At 43.7% G+C, this 17,682-nt stretch overlaps 1 protein-coding gene across 7 annotated transcripts in view; it reads right to left on the bottom strand.

Moving 5' to 3' along the window:
* Positions 1-17,682, bottom strand: part of TTC28 (tetratricopeptide repeat domain 28) — a 487,880-nt gene that overhangs the window by 229,293 nt on the left and 240,905 nt on the right. For 5 of the 7 annotated variants that reach the window (XM_060192543.1, XM_060192544.1, XM_060192547.1 and 2 more), the window contains 2 exons: positions 6,604-6,876; positions 4,507-4,637 (listed from right to left, as the gene is read on the bottom strand). In XM_060192543.1, the coding sequence (XP_060048526.1) occupies positions 4,507-4,637; positions 6,604-6,876 (404 nt within the window). Of the gene's footprint in view, positions 1-4,506; positions 4,638-6,346; positions 6,484-6,603; positions 6,877-8,786; positions 8,835-17,682 lie in introns of those variants that run through there. The other 2 variants (XM_060192548.1, XM_060192549.1) reach the window with 2 other exon arrangements.

The following is a 17,682-nucleotide window of genomic DNA, read 5'->3' as shown; positions in this document are numbered from 1 at the left end:
CCTGACATCCCTGGGCAGACGACCTCACCAATGTATCCTGAAATCTCACCTCTCCAGACTCCTATGGGATGACCGGCCAGCACCCATGTCCAGCGGAGAAGCAATGACAGAAGCCAGATCTCCCACCTTCTGCTCCCCATAAAAAATTCTGATCCTGACTCCCAGAGGCATAAAGACCCTGGAAATTTCCAACGGAGGGGATGGAACATGAAACTCTGGTGGTGGAAACTGTGTGGAATTAGACACGTGCTATCTTACAATCTTGTTAATCATTAAACCACTAATGAAATTTTTTAAAAAGAAAACTTTCATCAAATAGGTATATTCTCTCCATTTCTCAAATAGGTATGTATACATTGTACATATATACACAGACCTGTGTTTACAACAATTGGGCAGGGGAGGAGATTCAGCAACCCCTTGCACTTCAAGAGCCTAGGTTAGTTTCTTCAGTATGTGTGCACTCAAGCACATACACGCACTCATGCATATACAGGCGCGCGCGCTCACACACACACACACGCTCACACACACACACACACACACACACACACACACACTGATGTCCACTTCAAAAATTTTTTCAGTGATAGTAATAAGTTTTAGCTTACCACTCCTGTTTGTTTCTGGCAAGTCTGTAAAGTCTTATTTGTGTCTCAGTCACTGAGAGGATTGCCAAGTCTTCCTCTCCTAAACTTAATACTCCCTTTGAGAACATGGTTCTATACTAAAGTGAAATGCTTTTCACCTTTTTTCCCCACTCACTACACTGTTTGTCTCTGTCTGTGCCTCTCTCTTACAACCCCCCCCAAATTCTCTGTGTGGATTTCATGTTAACACTGCAAATACACTAACACATGATGCAGAGAATGTCTGCAAAAGGGTCCAAGAAAAATAGCATTGTTTTCGAAGAAAGTGCTGTGGTTACGATGATGTCACTGATTTCCTATAGCCACATCCGAAAGGAAATCCAGAAGATCCAACTTTCTCACAATGTCAAGCAATTCTTTTTTGGGAACTGTTAAATAACTCTTCCAATTACTGCAACGGTGTTAAAATTTTATAGCAAGTATCATTTATTTTTAATTCTCAGAATCACAAAGAATGAAATTTTATTTTAAATGATCTTTTGTCAGATATGACCAGAATTATGCGGAAGGTATTATAGGAATATGGCATGTATCCCTTTGGAATGTGAACTTTAGATTTCAGTTACTGACCACAAAGCTATGGCAGAACACATTAATAACTCCTGTTGGTATTTGCTGCAGGACTTCGTAAGGCATCCTCTGCATCTCTGAGTAAACAAAGACCACCATTTCTGTGAACCAGAAGAGGACAGTCTTTTTTTTTTTTCTTTAACTGAAACAACATTGCTTTATAGCATATATTCAGGTGCACAGTTTTCAATCAACATCTGTCTCTCTAACCTAGTCCCGGGGAGAAGCATTTATCCACATAGGACTGGAAAGTGCGGGAGGTTTGCCAGGATATCTGAACTCCTCGAGGGCAGGGACAGCAGCATATCCACGCTCACGGAGAAAGGCATTTGAACAACAAACAGCATATGAACTTGCTGTGCTCAGCAGGTGACTGGCTAAGGTCAGCAAGGTGGCCTTCCCCTCTAGAAGCTTCCAGTTACACATGGCATAGATGTCCACTATTATAAGCAAGGAAGGAAGCACCATCACTGAGGAACACTGAGCTTCCAGTCAGTTTGAGAAAAACAGCCTAAAAGACCGATAGGCCGGCTCTGAAGAAATGCCCACTAGCAGATAACCACATACAAAGCTGTGGGTATATACTGCACGGAATGCTACTCTGCAGTCAGAAAAGATGCATTGTGTCCTTCAGGACAAAGCAGATGGAGCTAGAGGTGACTATGCTTAGAGAAATAAGTCAAGGAAGGGCAGACAACTACCCATGGCTTCACTCACATGGAATCTAGAGAAAAGAAATATATGAACTTGCCAAAAAAAAATAAAACAAAATAAGACAAAACACAAGCAAACAAATGATCTCTATGATCTGATAAGAACTATGGTGGTTATCGTTTAGAGGGCAGGGGCACTGAACTTGGTGCTGGGTGTGGTGTGGGGTAATCTGTCCACCTTTAAGCCACCATTAATCACAGATTTAAAAAAATAATAAAATGAGCTGATTTTTTTTTATAAATGAGAAGTTTTTAGTGAGAAACTTCACAAAAATCATTTTTTATTTTAATTTATTACAAAAAGGAAACACTGACAAAACCATAGGGTAAGAGGGGTACAACTCCACACAATTCCCACCACTAGAACTTCGTATCCCATCCCCTCCCCTGACAGCTTTCCTGTTCTTTATCCCTCTGGGAGTGTGGACCCAGTCATTGTAGAGCCCTGCCCCACTAGGGAAAGGGAGAGGCAGGCTGAGAGCACAGATCCACGTATCAACACCCGTGGTTCATCGGGGAAGCAATTACAGAGAAAAACTCATTTTTTAAATATGTTGTAGGGCCAGGAAGGCAGCTTAGTTGCAGAGTCAATGCCCTGGGCTCTATTTCTGTGTGCTACTGCAGTAGCGGTTAGGCAGAAACCAAGGGAAGGGGTGGGAGGCATCTATGATAAACAGCAGGCAACTCCAGCAGGAAAGTTTTAAGAGAATTGTTACCAGTATTATTTCAAGGTTCCTTCCATCCTCATAATTCAGTGATCTCTTGCTAAGTTAGTGTACAGCAAAGATGTATAAGTAATGCCAGCTTTAGAAAATTCTGCTATTAAAAGAGCTAAGAGAGGAGGCTAGAGACGTTCACATTTCTCTTTAAGACACCTATGTCTACCTCCCTCTCCCTCCTGTCCCCACTGCTCAGCTCTGGCATACAGTGGTGCCGGGGAGTGAACCTGGGACCTCTGGTGTCACAGGTATGAAAGTCTTTTTACATCACCTTTATGCTATTTCCCCAGCTCCAGCTATGTCTTTCTACACTATCCAGGAATTAAGAAAATAAAGAGTAAATGCATCTACTTGTCCTCAACCATGGTCTTACCTACCAACAGTAATGTTTTTGTTCTTAAGCCTACCTCTTCTTAATGCTGTCAGTTATAAGTCTCTACAGTCGGATCTCTCACTGTAGTCTGTTCATATTAAAAAAAAAATCAGCTCACGTGGTTCATAAGAACTGTGTGTAAGCTAAGAGTAAACAGGCAAGGAAGAAAAAGTGACTAGGGGACCAAGTTGTAGTGTACCTAGTTAAATGCACACATTACAGTGTGCAAGGAACTGGGATTGAGCCCCTGGTCCCTACCCGCAGGGGGAAGGCTTCATGAGTGGTGAAGCAGGGCTGCAGGAGTCTCTCTGTTTCTCTCCCTCTATATCTCCCTCACCCCACTCAATTCCTCTCTGTCTCTATGCAATAATAAGTACATATATTTTAAAAGACAGAAAGAAAAATTGTCTAAGTAATTCTGTCAAAAATAACACTGTAAAGAGTTATAGGCCTAGAACAGTGTGTTTGCTAGCTTTCAAAGACTTACTTGTGACAATCACAAATGAGAGAGAGCTTGTAGAAGCTAATTCTTCCCAAGGTAAGAGTTCCGCCCACCACTGGAGCAAAGGGTTTGTTATTTTGTTGTCCTCCCCTGGGCCTTCTGACTGCCTGCGTATCATGCCCTAGAGATGTGAAGGTGCGGGATCACTCACAAGAATATAACAGAATTCCGATAATGCCGCACACTGACCCTCTGAGGCGTAGGTGGGACTACATATCTCTCAACATGCTGACTCACAAATCCATTGCTGCCTCTGCTATGCCTGCTCTCCCTTATTAATAACACCGTTAACAACTGTCAACTATGAATCCAGACACACTGCAAGTACTCCTTATAATACTGTTACACATGTGTACAGCATGAGTAGAGTCGTAGCTTTGGATAAGAGAATAAGCAAAGCAGAGTGGAGTGGACACCTCCTTGGGAGCCCAGAAGCCAGAAGCCTAGAGCAGGGACTCCACACCACACTCCTACTCTGCAGGTGTGTTTTCACCAGGTGACTTCTACCAAATATCAGCTCTCTAGGAATATTACTTTTCAGTTTTCTCAAAAGACCCTGACTGCTTATCATTACAGTTCACAAAGAAACAGCATGACGGACTTGAAGGAACAACACCATTCAAAGCACAGTGCTCGCCTCATTGATTCAGTGGACACGTCTCAGTGGTCTAGCAGCTTGCTAACTTTAAGATCCCTAATAAAAGTGCCTGTGAAGTTAAGGACACTCATCTGACGAAGTCATTGGGTCCTGAGGCCAACGACCATGCTCTATTTATATCCCCAAGGTCTGTGTGTTGTAGATGTGAAGGTGATTGGTGATAAAAGAAAGACAACAGTAATGATTACCAGTTTCTGGATGTAATACTTTAAGATACAAAACAAACAAGCAGAAAAAAAAAAAACCTTAAGCATTACGAACAGCAAAATAAGATGCCATGTTTCATCAGATATGCTTTTGGTCTGCAAGTAAGCTTCCTACCTCTCGATCCTTGAGTTTCATAGCTAGCACCAACTGATGCCTGTGGTTAGTGAGCGCCTCTCGGTAGTTTCCTTTGGAGAAGAATGCAGAGCCCAGATTCCCATGAGCTCGGCATTCTCCAGTCTGGTCACCTGGATTGGATTTAAGAAAAAGAGCCATGAAATTTCTCTAACTTATTATGCTCCGCACAGTATATAATGACCATTTTAATTTCAAAACCCCAATTTGTTACGGTTTCACTTGCCCACTTTTATTTTTTAATTTATTATTATTTATTTTATTTCTATCAGAGCACTGCTTATGGCTTGTGGTGGTGCTGGGAACTGAACCTCTGCCCTTTGGTGTTTTAGGCATTAAAGTATATTTTGCGGGGCTGGATGTTGGCACACTTGGCTGAGCGCATATGCTAAAATGTGCAAGAAACTGGGTTCAAGTACTCCAGCCCCACCTACAGAAGGAAAGCTTTATGAGCAGTGAAGCAGTGCTGCGGGTCTCCTCTCTCCCTCTCCCTGTCCCTCCCTCTCTTTCACACACACACACACACACACACACACACTCTCTCTCCTCCCTCCCTCTCTCCTCCTCCCCTCTCAATTTTTGTTTCTGTCCAATAAGTTAATAAAAATTTTTAAAAGTCTTTTTGCATAACCATTATGCTAGTTCCCCAACCCTCACTGGCCTTCTTTTAAAAAGCATTTTTGGGGGGTCAGGCGGTAGCACAGCAGGTTAAGCGCACGTGGCACAAAGCATATAGACCAGCGTAAGGATCCCGGTTCTAAGCCCCCGGCTCCCCACCTGCAGGGGAGTCGCTTCACAGGCGATGAAGCAGGTCTGCAGGTGTTGTCTTTCTCTCCCCCTCTCTGTCTTCCCCTCCTCTCTCTCCATTTCTCTCTGTCCTATCCAACAACGAATGACATCAGCAACAACAACAATAACCACAATAAGGCTACAACAACAACGGCAACAACAACAACAGAAAAAGCTTTTTTTTTTTCTTCCATAAGGATTCTACATGAGGGGGCTGGGGGGTTGCACACTCAATTAAGAGCACAAAGTATGAAGCACAAGGACCCATAAATAGGAACCAGGTTCGAGCCCCTACTCCCCACCTGCAGGGGGTCCACTTCACAAGTGATGAAGCAGGTCTGCAGGTGTCTCTCTTTCTCTCTCCCTCTCTATCTCCCCTCCCCTCTCAATTTCTCTCTTTCCTATTCAATAAAAAAAGGAAAAAAAATGGTTGACAGTAGTGGATTCGTAGTGCTGGCATAGAGCCCCAGAGATAACTTTGGGGGTGGGGGGGAGATGCTGCCTAGGAGACATTCCTAGATCTTAAATCTCTGAACAACAACCTTTATTGCTATTATAGCATACAACTACAGTCAGGGACACTGGCATACTAGAAATGAGAAGTTAAAGACCTTGACACAGACCAGCTGGGTTTGAGTCACATATTGTTCTGTCAAGGACTTTGGGCGGCTGAGCAACTAACTTGTCTGTTGGCCCAGTCATTTAACCTGCCTCTTTACACACATGCTGGTGGTAGGCTCCCCTTCTCTTCCTGCACTCTTGAACACCCTTGAAAAAAGTCAGTGTAGTGATTATCAAAATATAAGCCACATTCTTTTTTCTACAAATGAAGAAACTGCAGCAGAGAGGGTAGGCAACCTTCTAAAAGTCATACACACAAAAAATAAATCCAAAATTCGAACACTAAGCAGTCTGGTGCCAGAATCCACATTTTTAACTACTGCATTTTAGTCTCCTCCATGTACTATCTGAAATGATGCATCCTAAAGTTGGCAAGAAATAATAATAATAAAAACAAATATGAGAGATTCACCTGCCAATGTTACCACTTGGGATTTTACATCTACGAGGCCAGATCCCTCCCAGGGTAATGGAGGAGGGTAATGGCTATGTTCACTCGTGAATGCCGTCCTCTGGGCCTTGCTCTATGAAAACCCTCAAGGACTGAGTACAGAGAAACAGAATGTCTGGAGACACTTCTCATTACGCGTGTTATTCCAGTCTCATCAGGTTAGTCAGCTTTGTATATTTCCTGCTGCACTGAGATAAATGAGAGAAGCAGAACTTCACCTAAAGTCTTGGCCACATCCAAGTCCTGCTGCATGTATCCAGTGCTCTTCTCTGTGTTTCCCAGAGACCAGTAAGCGCTGCTCAGGGCAGAGAAAACAGAGCCTCTCAGTTTGAGGCTGCAGGTGCCAATCTTCAGAGCAGCTTCTAAGACAACCACAGAGGCCCCGTGATGGCCAGCTGTCAAGAGTTCCTGCCCAACCACAGACACCACCACAAAGGGACTCTTGTCCAGTTTCATTTTCTGAAGCTGCTGATAAGTGGGTTCGAGGGAATCTAAAGAAAAACAAAAGAGAAAAGAGAGTTTGAGATGATAAACAAAACCATCTTTTCTAAACACTCTAGAAACCAGTATTTATGGCAACTTACTGTGGCCTGTTTCAAGTACCAAGTCCACCCTAACTATTGATTTAGTTTCATGACTTTGCGGCGTCTGCTTCAGTCGGGCAACTTGCTTCTCCTCACACGGCTGGCGTGCACATTCACTCTCTCCTCGGTCCTCGGCTGCCGCTCTCTCCAGAGAATGGAAGCGCAGCCCTCAAGTCTCACCTCTGCTTCTCCGTGGAGACACACCTCTCTATCTAAACTTCTGCTGGATTTATAGTTGGCATCACATAGGTTGATGCTTACCTGTTTTAGAATTGTTCCATGAGCACTGAAGCCTTTACTATCTTCCTAACTAGATGAAGACCACCGCAGGCCCTTACAGCACTTTAACTCCATAGCAAATGGCACAACGAAGTCACTAAATTAAAAACGTGCCATTATCATTATAGGGAAAAGTCCCTAACAATTCTGGTGCTCAGAATATATTTGCTGAACATGAATGGGAGTGGATGATTAATAAATTCTACCTACATTTTCTCTAGTTTATGTACTAAAAGAAGCTCTCCCAACAAAATACTACCACCTGCACTGACAACCCAATATACTTTGCTGCTTCTGAGAATAGTATGAACAAATAATAATAATATCAATTTTTGCTGTGGAGACCGATGAAACTGTAAAGAAATCATCCAAGTGCATTAAGGTAAGATGCAAGACAAAATTATGTTGTTAATTTCTTTTCTTTTTAATTTTTATTATCTTTATTTATTTATTGGATAGAGACAGCCAGAAATCAAGAGGGAATGGGGTGATAGAGAGGGAGAGAGACAGAGAGACACCAGCAGCCCTGCTTCACCTCTCTCAAAGCTTTCCCCCAGCAGGTGAAGTCTGGGGCTCAAACCCGGGTCCTTGTGCACTGTGACATGTGCGCTCAAACAGGTGTGCAACACCCACCCCCTAAGTCATTTTCTTTTAATGTAATGTTTAGAAAGAGCACTGGTTAGAGACTGGGAAGCTGCCAGGAGATCCCATTTCAAGCTGGGTTTGAATTTAGATGATCTCTAAATTCCTCCCCCCTCCTCTCCTTTCTGCTTTAGACACAACTACAGAGATGGGCAAGGGAAACAGCATAATGGTTATACAAAAACTTTCTTCTTTAATTATTTTTATTTATTTATTATTGGTAGCAACAGAGAAAAAGTTGAGAGGGCAAGGAGAGATAGGGAAGGAGAGAAACAGAGAGACACCTGCAGCCTTGCTTCACCACTTGTGGAGTTTTCCTTCTGTGGGTGGGGACCAGGGGCTTGAACCCAGGTCCTTGCACACTGTAGTGTGTACACTTAGCCAGATGTGCCAATGCCTGGCCCCTCCAAAAGACTTTTATGTCTGAGTCTCTGAAGTTCCAGGTTTAATCCCCAGCACCACTATAAGCCAAAGCTGAGCAGTCTAACATGTGTTCCCTCTCTCTCTCTCTCTCCTTTCTTTCTCTCTCTCACCTCTCTCTCTCTCTCCTCTCTTTCTCTCTCCCTCCCCCCTCTCCTCTCTTTCTCTCTCTCTCCCTCTCTCCGTGTGTGTGTGTGTGTGTGTATGTACCTCTTAGTAAAATTTAACTACAGTGATAATAACTATGATCCTACAATTGCATTTATAGCAATGCACTTTTGTTAGTTTTCCTGAAAAAATGACTTCACTTTAGTTGTTCCACTGCATACATTGTACACACACACACACACACACACACACACACACACACACACATTGGCCTCTTTAAACCTTGACTCTCATTTAACTTTTTAATTCATGGCTTCAAGTTTCAATTTTCCACTAAGGAGCTCCAGTGTGAATCAGCATAACATTACCTCAGAAACCTCAAAACCAACTGGTGCCGACAGCATTTTTTTCCTTCAATCAGACCACTAACCTGAGAACAAAGAACATTTTACACCTGTCAAGATGCAAGCAGAGCTTACTACCAGAAAACACTAGCTAGTCACAGGGTTCCATGCAGGCAGAGCCCAGGAACTGCTAGAAGAAGCAGGAACAATACCACGCTGAAACACTGTGAGCAGAATTTTGAGGTATCCACTGCCTAGTTTGGCAGCCAATGCTAAAAACATTAGCATCCCACTGGCTAAATTTCAGATGCAAAAATAACAGAGTTTTAGAGCTGAAAAGGTCTTGAAATACCCCAATTTGACACATGAAGCATCTGAATATGTGACCCGGCCCAGATCAGACAGTCTGGGAAAGGGTCAAGACAAGAGCCCACTGTCAGGCTCTTAAGTCCAGGCTCAAACAGCATTCCAGGGAGAAGTTGTCGTTGCTAGTGAAAGAAACCATGCTTTCCTATGAATCAGCATTTCCTCAATAAAGTGATGTTGAATTTGGAAAAAACAACAAAGTAGAAAAAAGCCAGTCCTGGCTGAATTAGTAAAGGAAAGCCACTGAGTAGCCTGAGTGCCCCTAAGAAGGGGCATAAAAGCAGGCCTCACAGCCCGGGAGGTGGTGCAGCGGGTAAGCGAAGGACTCACAGGAATGGGGTCCTGCATTACCCCAATGCAGAATAACAGTGGTAGAAACTGCCCCACTCTCTCAGGAGGCTGGGTCAGCCTACTCCGCCACTCGAGGAAGACGGGTTCTGAAGTGAGAGCAGCCTACAATATTCCCAGCCGTGACCACGGACTGTGAGCTCAGACCTGCAGGGATGCAGAGGTCACACAGGCTCCCGTGCTGAATACGAACAGACATAGGCCCCAGATCAGACAGACGGGGTTTACAGTTAATGGTATTTATGTATTTTTCCCATATCTGGGAGCTTATCTCTGCCCTTATCAGCTTTTAGTCCAATCCGCAACTCTGACACCATCTTCCCAGACAACACTCCTAGCCCACCTGCATGTGAGCTGTCAGGCTCAGTCAAACATTAGTAAAGTCATGGGTCCCTTGGCATAGACCTAAAATGGACGTCCCAGCTCCTTCCATGATGAAGACCCCAACCTCAGCTGCCCTACTCTTACCTTTAGGTTCCTGATTAGTCAACAAATTGTTCTGCTTTATATCTTACTGCTTTCGGCCACCAAGTTGCAGATGCCACCATGACGCCAACCTGACTTTCCTGGGCAGACGACCTCACCAATGTGTCCTGGAGCCCCACCTCTCCAGAGCCCTGCCCACTAGTGAAAGATAAAGACAGGCTGGGGGTGTGGATCCACCTGCTGATGTCCATGTCCAGTGGAGAAGCCATTACAGAAGCCAGACCTTCCACCTTCTGCTCCCCATAAAGATCTTTGGTCCATGCTCCCAGAGGGATAAAGAATAGGAAACCAGGGGTCAGGCAGTAGTGCAGCAGGTTAAGCACACATGGCGCAAAGTGCAAGGAATGGCGTAAGGTTCCCAATCGAGCCCCTGGCTCCCCATCTGCAGGGGGGTTGCTTCACAAATGGTGAAGCAGGTCTGCAGGTGTCTACCTTTCTCTCCCCTTCTTTGTCTTCCCCTCCTCTCTCCATTTCTCTCTGTCCTATCCAACAATGACATCAATAACAACAATAAAAATAACCACAACAACAATAAAATAAGGACAACAAAAGGGGAAAAAATAGCCTCCAGGAGCAGTGGATTCATGGTGCAGGCACTGAGCCCCAGCAATAACCCTGGAGGTAAAAAAAAAAAAAAGAACAGGAAACTTTCCAATGGAGCGAATGGGACAAGGAACTCTAGTGGTGGGAACTGTCCCCCTCTTACATCACAATCTTGTCAGTTGTTATTGAATCATTGATAACAAAATTAAAAAGATCATACATTCCCAATTTTGTTTCCCACATTGAAATCTCAAGCAGTTTTGTCTCAGTGACTTTAAAGCTACTCTCTATTTTTTGCCTTGCCATCACTTTCACCAAAAATATATCTTTAAATGAAAAAAGGAAAAGGAATGGGGTCCTGAATTCAGTCCCTGGTATTACATGTGTCAGAGCATTTATCCGGTTCTTTTTCTCATTAATAAACCAATAAATGCTCTATTAAAACAAGGTGTCTAGACTCACAATCTCAAAACTCTTTGTGACTATACTATGATTCCAATTTTTTCTCGAGTTACTTCAGACCAAGGAGAACAGGAAGCTGCCAGCCTGTGGTTATGAAGATGCTTTTCCGTCGCTCTCCTACATTGCTGGTGGGAATGTAAACTGCTTCAACCGCTCTGCAGAACAGCCTGCAGACTCATCAGAATGCAAGCAATGGATTTACCCTATGCCCCAGCAATTCCCCTCCCAGGGATATACCCCAAGGAAACAAAGACACGTGTCAGAAGCAAACTGTGCACACCCACAATCACAGGAGCACAATTTGTTCTAGCCCAGCTTGGAAGCAGCCCAGATGTCCAAGTACAGATAAAGAACTAAGAAAGTTATGGTATGCATATACAACAGAATACTATGCTCTGTTTAAAATTATCAAGTCATCTCCTTTGCCATATTTTAGATGGACCTTGAGATTTCATGCTAAGTGAGATTAAGCCATTTTTGTTCTTATCAACAGAGCACATGGTTGAAGGAAGAAAGGAAGTCGCGGGGCATCAAGATACTGAACTGCCCACAGGATCAGCAGGGCTTAAGGCAAAAACCTGATTGAGAACTTATCCTGCTTGGGCTACACAGGCCCTGGCATCCAGCGAGGCTAAGTAAGTCCTGATTTTCTCTGGACACTCAGGAGAAAGGAATTCTCCCAAGCTGTTGCCCCTTAGAGATGGAACTACAGGATGGTGACCCGATACTGACATCACTCTGTACTGACACTAACCTGAAGGAGAGAAAAGATGGGCTGGTTTGGAAGAGAGAAAAGACAGGGAAGCCAATCCGAGGCAAGATATGATGAAATCCTGTATTAGTAATGACAAAGCAGATAGCGAGAAAGGGAGAAAGTTCAAACATTTTACAAATCTACAGAATTTGAGGAACAAATGCATTCAGCAGGCACAGTGTACACACCAAAGGAACGATGCCCCATGAACCACCTCACCTCCAAGTAACTGACTGTTTCAAATTCAATTCATCGCAGGGATAACGAAGACATACCTGGAGCCTTCCTGATTGTCCTATGTTGCTCCAACATTCTTCTAACAGATTTTATTTATCTATTTACTTATTTGTTTATTATTGGATAATGACAGAGAAGTTGCGAGGGGAGGGGAGAGCTGGAGAGGGAGAGAGGCAGAGAGACACCTGCAGCACTACTTCACCACTTGTGAAGCTTTTCACCTGCAGGTGGGGACTAGGGGCTTGAACCTGGGTCCTTGAGCATTGTAACGTGTGCTCAACCAGGTGCACACTACCTGGCCCTCTCTCCCGAACATGCTAAACTAGCAAACTTCAACCTTCCTAAAAGTGCAGTGATAGCTGTATCAATTCTTTAAAATATATCGCTAAAATGTAGAAGTAAACTCAAAATCCAGAAGACTGGGAGAAATAATTCTCAAATGAAACTCAAAACTAGGGAGCCAAAGAGAGAAAGACAACTATCGATATTATGGTATGATGGCAAGGTAAAAAGGTAAGTACTATGAGAGTAAAGTGTTCCCAAAGGCAGAACTAAAGAAAGGGTTTATACATGCACACGGGCCTGGGTTCAAGCCCCCAGCCCCCACCTGCAGGGGGAGAACTTCACAAGTGGTGAAGCAGGGCTGCAGGTGTCTCTCTGTCTCTGGCCACCTCCCCTCCCTCTGCCTGCCCTCTCCATCTCTCTGTTCTATCAAGTAAATAAAATTAATAAATTAAAAAAGAAAAGGTTTATAACAGTCACTTGATCTTTGATTTTTACCTTTTGTTGGGCTGATTTTTAAAGAAAAGGCTAAAAGTCATAAGGTACCTAGAATAGTCATAACTCAGAGACAAAAAATAGCAAGGTGGTTCCCACAGGGGAGAAGAGGAAGTCACTGTTCAAGGTAAACAGTGTCAACCTGGGAGATGAAAATGCTCTAGGAATGGGCAGTGGTAAAGGCAGCCCTGCTGGTCTGCTTCTGGATTCTGCTTGTGAAGCCTTCTGATTTTATCATCACATTGGGTTCGCTTGTGTTGCTTGCTATGTGTTCTATTTGCACGTCCACTGTTGGCTGGGCACCCCCTGCCTCCGGGATATTGGTTTGGTCTCCCCACCCCCCCACCCTACCACCGCCTCTGGGACATTTGGTTTAGTCATCGCTGGTTGGCGCTTCTTCCTTCTTCCCGCCCCCTATCATATGTATTTTCTTTGGTTCCTGACTCTTCCGCTGGAGGAGAGATGCAGGAGAGAATTGTGTTGTGATTAGGTTGTTGAACCGCATCCCTGCTCCTAAATAAAGATTGAACTGCGTTCTCAGCTCAGCCATGAGTCTCCGGTTGTCTGTCTCCCGCCCGCGAAGCTAGCCCCGCATACTAGCGCCCTGAACTGGGACTGACACAGCCCAACACTGTAAGGCAGATCGAAACTTTTTGGCTAAACTATATGGCTAAAACGGTTAAAACAGTTTATTTGGGGGGTCAGTAGCGCAGTGGATTAAGCGCACATGGCGCAAAGTGCAAGGAACGGCAAAAGGATCCTGGTTAGAGCATCCGGCTCCCCACCTGCAGGGGAGGGGTCACCTCACAAGCAGTGAAGCAGGTCTGCAGGTGTCTGTCTTTCTCTCCCCCTCTCTGTCTTCCCCTCCCCTCCCCATTTCTCTCTGTCCTATCCAACAACAACAAACAGAGAGGGGGAGAGAAAGATAGACACCTGCAGACCTGCTTCACTGCTTGTGAGGTATATAATCAGGGCCCAGGCAGTAGCACAACAGGTTAAGCACACACAGCCAAAGCACAAAGACCAGACAACACATAAGGATCCCGGTTCGAGCCCCCGGCTCCCCACCTGCAGGGGAGTCACTTCACAGGCGGTGAAGCAGATCTGCAGGTGTCTGTCTTTCTCTCCCTCTCTCTGTCTCCCCCTCCTCTCTCCATTTCTCTCTGTCCTATCCAACAACAAGAATAACAACAACAACAAACAATCAGCAACAGAAAGGGAAAATATAGCCTCCAGGAGCAGTGGATTTGCAGTACAGGCACTGAAACCCAGCAATAACCCTGGAGTCAAAATATATATATATATATATATATTAATTAAAAAATGAAATAGTTTATTTTAAGTTGCATAGTCACTCTCCCTGCAAAAACATATATACATATTTTAATCACATATATAAATATATATGCGTATATTTAATCACAGCGACAACAAAATCTTAGTTCATACTACGGAGAAAACAATATGCTTCCATAAAAAGAAAAATTACATGATGCTTACTACTCTTAGTTACCTGATATATATATTTTTTTGATTTGCGTATTTATGTATATTTACTTTATTCACAAAGGATTCAGAAAACTTTCCATGGAGTTACTATGGAAAACAAAAGTCAGAGCAGTGGAAAGTAGGACTAGAATAATAAAATTCAGCACACAGACAGGTAGATCACACCTTCACATTATAGTATCTCAAAACTTTAGAAGGTAAATATCACCTCTCTCTCTCTCTCTCTCTTTTTTTGCCTCCAGGGTTATTGCTGGGGCTCGGTGCCTGCACCACAAACACACTGCCCCTGAAGGCCATCTTTTCCCCTTGTGCTGCCCTTGTTGTTTTTATCGTTGTTGTAGTTATTATTGCTGTCGTTGTTGTTGGATAGGACAGAGAGAAATGGAAAGAGGAGGGGAAGACAGAGAGGGGGAGAGAAAAATAGACACCTGCAGACCTGCTTCACTGCCTGTGAAGCGGCTCCCCTGCAGGTGGGGAGCCGGGGGCTCGACCAGGATCCTTAAGCCTGTCCTTGCGCTTCACACCATGTGCGGTTAACCCGCTGCGCTACCTACCACCCGACCCCCATCACCTCTCTTTTAAAAAGAAGGACTGAAGTGCAGAGAAAGGAGGCAACTTTCTTAGTCAATGTAGGAAATGTCAGTGCTGGGATGAGACTCCCATCTTTTCTCTCTGTTTGGGAAGTCTGGTTTGTAGCACAATACTTCCAAAACAAGTCTCCTGTGAAACGGACTATCGCCGGTAAGAGTCCGAAAAGAAGAATTGGCCAGGAGCGGACAGCCTGGAAGAGAACAGGGCGGGGCCAGCAAACAGCTCACTTGAACAGTGCCCTGCTTTGCCTTGTGTGTGACCCAGCTTCAAGCCCAGCCCCGCTGCACTGAAGGGAACACTGGTGCTCTGGTTTCCTTCTCTCGCTCTCTCTGAAAAGTTCAGACTGGAGCAGTGGAGCATGCATTCCATAGCCAATTCCCAGAAGCACATCATAAAACCAGTTTTCCTGAATCCTCTGGAGCTGGTGGAAAAACCATGACAGGAAGAACCTGTGAATGTAATATTCTCTAAATTAGCAAAGTAACAAGATGAGAGAAAGTAATACAAGAAAATTCTCAGCAAGCAGTAGGTCCTTGTGTCTTTAGCGAAACAAATAAAAGAAAACTCTATCTCACTTTGTAATTAAATCCATGGTCGGCAGTAGTACTACATTCTGACAGCCAAATCTGCACAAGCACTTATAGGAAACAACGGACTGAGACTACTAAGAAACTATTTACAGAGACTAACAAGTAACGTTAAGTCAAGAAGAGAAGAATGGTATCTTATATTTGTACTTATTGTTTATACTTTCATTAGTGATTTAATAAGAATACATATACTGGTATAACTATAGCCACAGAAAAAGTGGTTCAGCTGACACTGGGTGGGTAAAACCATAAAAATAAAATACAGGGGGTCGGGCTGTAGCGCAGCGGGTTAAGTGCAGGTGGCACAAATCACAAGGACCGGCAGAAGGATCCCGGTTCGAGCCCCCGGCTCCCCACCTGCAGGGGAGTCGCTTCACAGGCGGTGAAGCAGGTCTGCAGGTGTCTGTCTTTCTCTCTCCCCCTCTGTCTTCCCCTCCTCTCTCCATTTCTCTCTGTCCTATCCAACAACAACAACATCAATAATAACTACAACAATAAAACAACAAGGGCAACAAAAGGGAATAAATAAAAAAATAAAATAAGTTTAGAAAAATTTAAAATTTTTTTTAAAAGAATGGCAAGACAACAACAACATGGCCTGAGAGGCCTATGTGTGAAGTGACCCAGACTGTGCTGTGCTCTAACAATTGTAGAAAACGCCAGGAGACTAAAATACAGGTAGCAAATGACAGCGGGTCTTGTAAAGAGACAAAGAGAAAGGTGATTACGATGTGAAATGATTCCCAGAACGACACCAAGCACAGCAACAGTCCTACAAAAATGTTGACAGGAACCCCCCTGGAATCGGTATAATGAACAGTAATGGTGGTGCTAAAAATTAATCAGATGAGTGGAGCTGCCCTAAGGAAAGAGAAGAGAACAGTGAAGTGCCCGGGCCTCTGTTAGAGGCAGATTTCTTCAGGGCTGCCCTAAGGTCACTCGGGATAAAGCTGGGAACAAGCACGGCACAGCAAACCTGGAGTGACAGCAGCACAGAGCCGCTTCTCAGGACACACGATTTCCTCAGTTTGTCTAAACACATTGCTCCAGAGGCAAAGCAATGTGCTTCTGCTGATCGTGACACATCAAGCAGACACTCCCCAGAATTAAGAAAGGATACATCAGGAACTAAATAAGAAATATTCTATGGAGATTGTTTCCAGGAGGGAATAAGGACAGAACAAGAGGACACTGGGAGGATGGAGAGGCAGATTGATTTTCTGTTGTTGTTGTTCATTTTCCCTGCAAGCCCTGGAGCTCCAGAACGCATCTGCTGCAAGTCAGAGTTTATTAACAGCAGGTCCCCCAGTGGGAGAAGCCATTAGGTTCCTTGGGCAAAGCCTCCACTCTGTATGAGGTTACAAAACTGCAGGAATGGAGGTGGCTTTACCAGGTTTTTCTAAAACATAAACTCTTCAACTTTCGGAAAATATTTCCTACATTTATGATTTGCCCAGAGACCATGAGTAACATTAAGTTCTTCAGACTTTTTACTTAGCATAATTCTGCTACAAACATCTTCAAAGCTAGAGAAAAAGGGCCTACGCTGGAGGAGAGAGTACTTTGCAGAGACCCGTCAAGGGGAGATGAGAAGTTGTACCTATGTGTCAACAACTGTACTGGGAGCTGTTACCTCCCCCATAAAATGATTTTAAAAATATTTTTAAAATAGACAAAATATCTAGTGATATTTTCATCACTTTTTTTTGACTCATTCAAAAACATATACCATTTTAGACAAAGACAAGTTCTGTCGGACATCATCAAGATTAGTATGAAAGGTTCGTCTTTTCCAGCAATCTGCCTCACTGTCCTCCATCACTGCAAGCATGACAATTGGGGTACCTTTCAGTCCCATCTTCCCAAGGTCTAATTCCTCCAAAAAGTCAATAGCCTCAAAAGTGAAGCAAATCTGTTTAGCTCTTCTGACTCCTCCAATCTTCACAATACTAATTTTAATACACTGTTTCTCTAAATACACCAACTAGTATAAAACACAGGTACTAATAGGAGAAAACAGTGCGCTGTTTCTTTCTCTCATAACTTGACTTAGCCTCTTAATGGTCTTTGGAAACACATTTAACATAGCCAACAGTGAAATACTCTAATGAAACAGTAGAATGTCAAATGTTTATTCTTAATTGATTATTTCTAGACAGCAGGTGGGTCTAAGTGAATAAAGCAGTTTACTAGTAGAAGTGATGAAATTTAGAAGTACAGAATCTTAACATTTCAAAAAAGATAAGGATCCTAAAAG

This window comes from Erinaceus europaeus, chromosome 6, assembly GCF_950295315.1.
Source record: "Erinaceus europaeus chromosome 6, mEriEur2.1, whole genome shotgun sequence".
NCBI classification, from domain to species: domain Eukaryota; kingdom Metazoa; phylum Chordata; class Mammalia; order Eulipotyphla; family Erinaceidae; genus Erinaceus; species Erinaceus europaeus.
The sequence above is the reverse complement of the archived record's forward strand: the minus strand, read 5'-3'. Positions and strand labels throughout refer to the sequence as shown.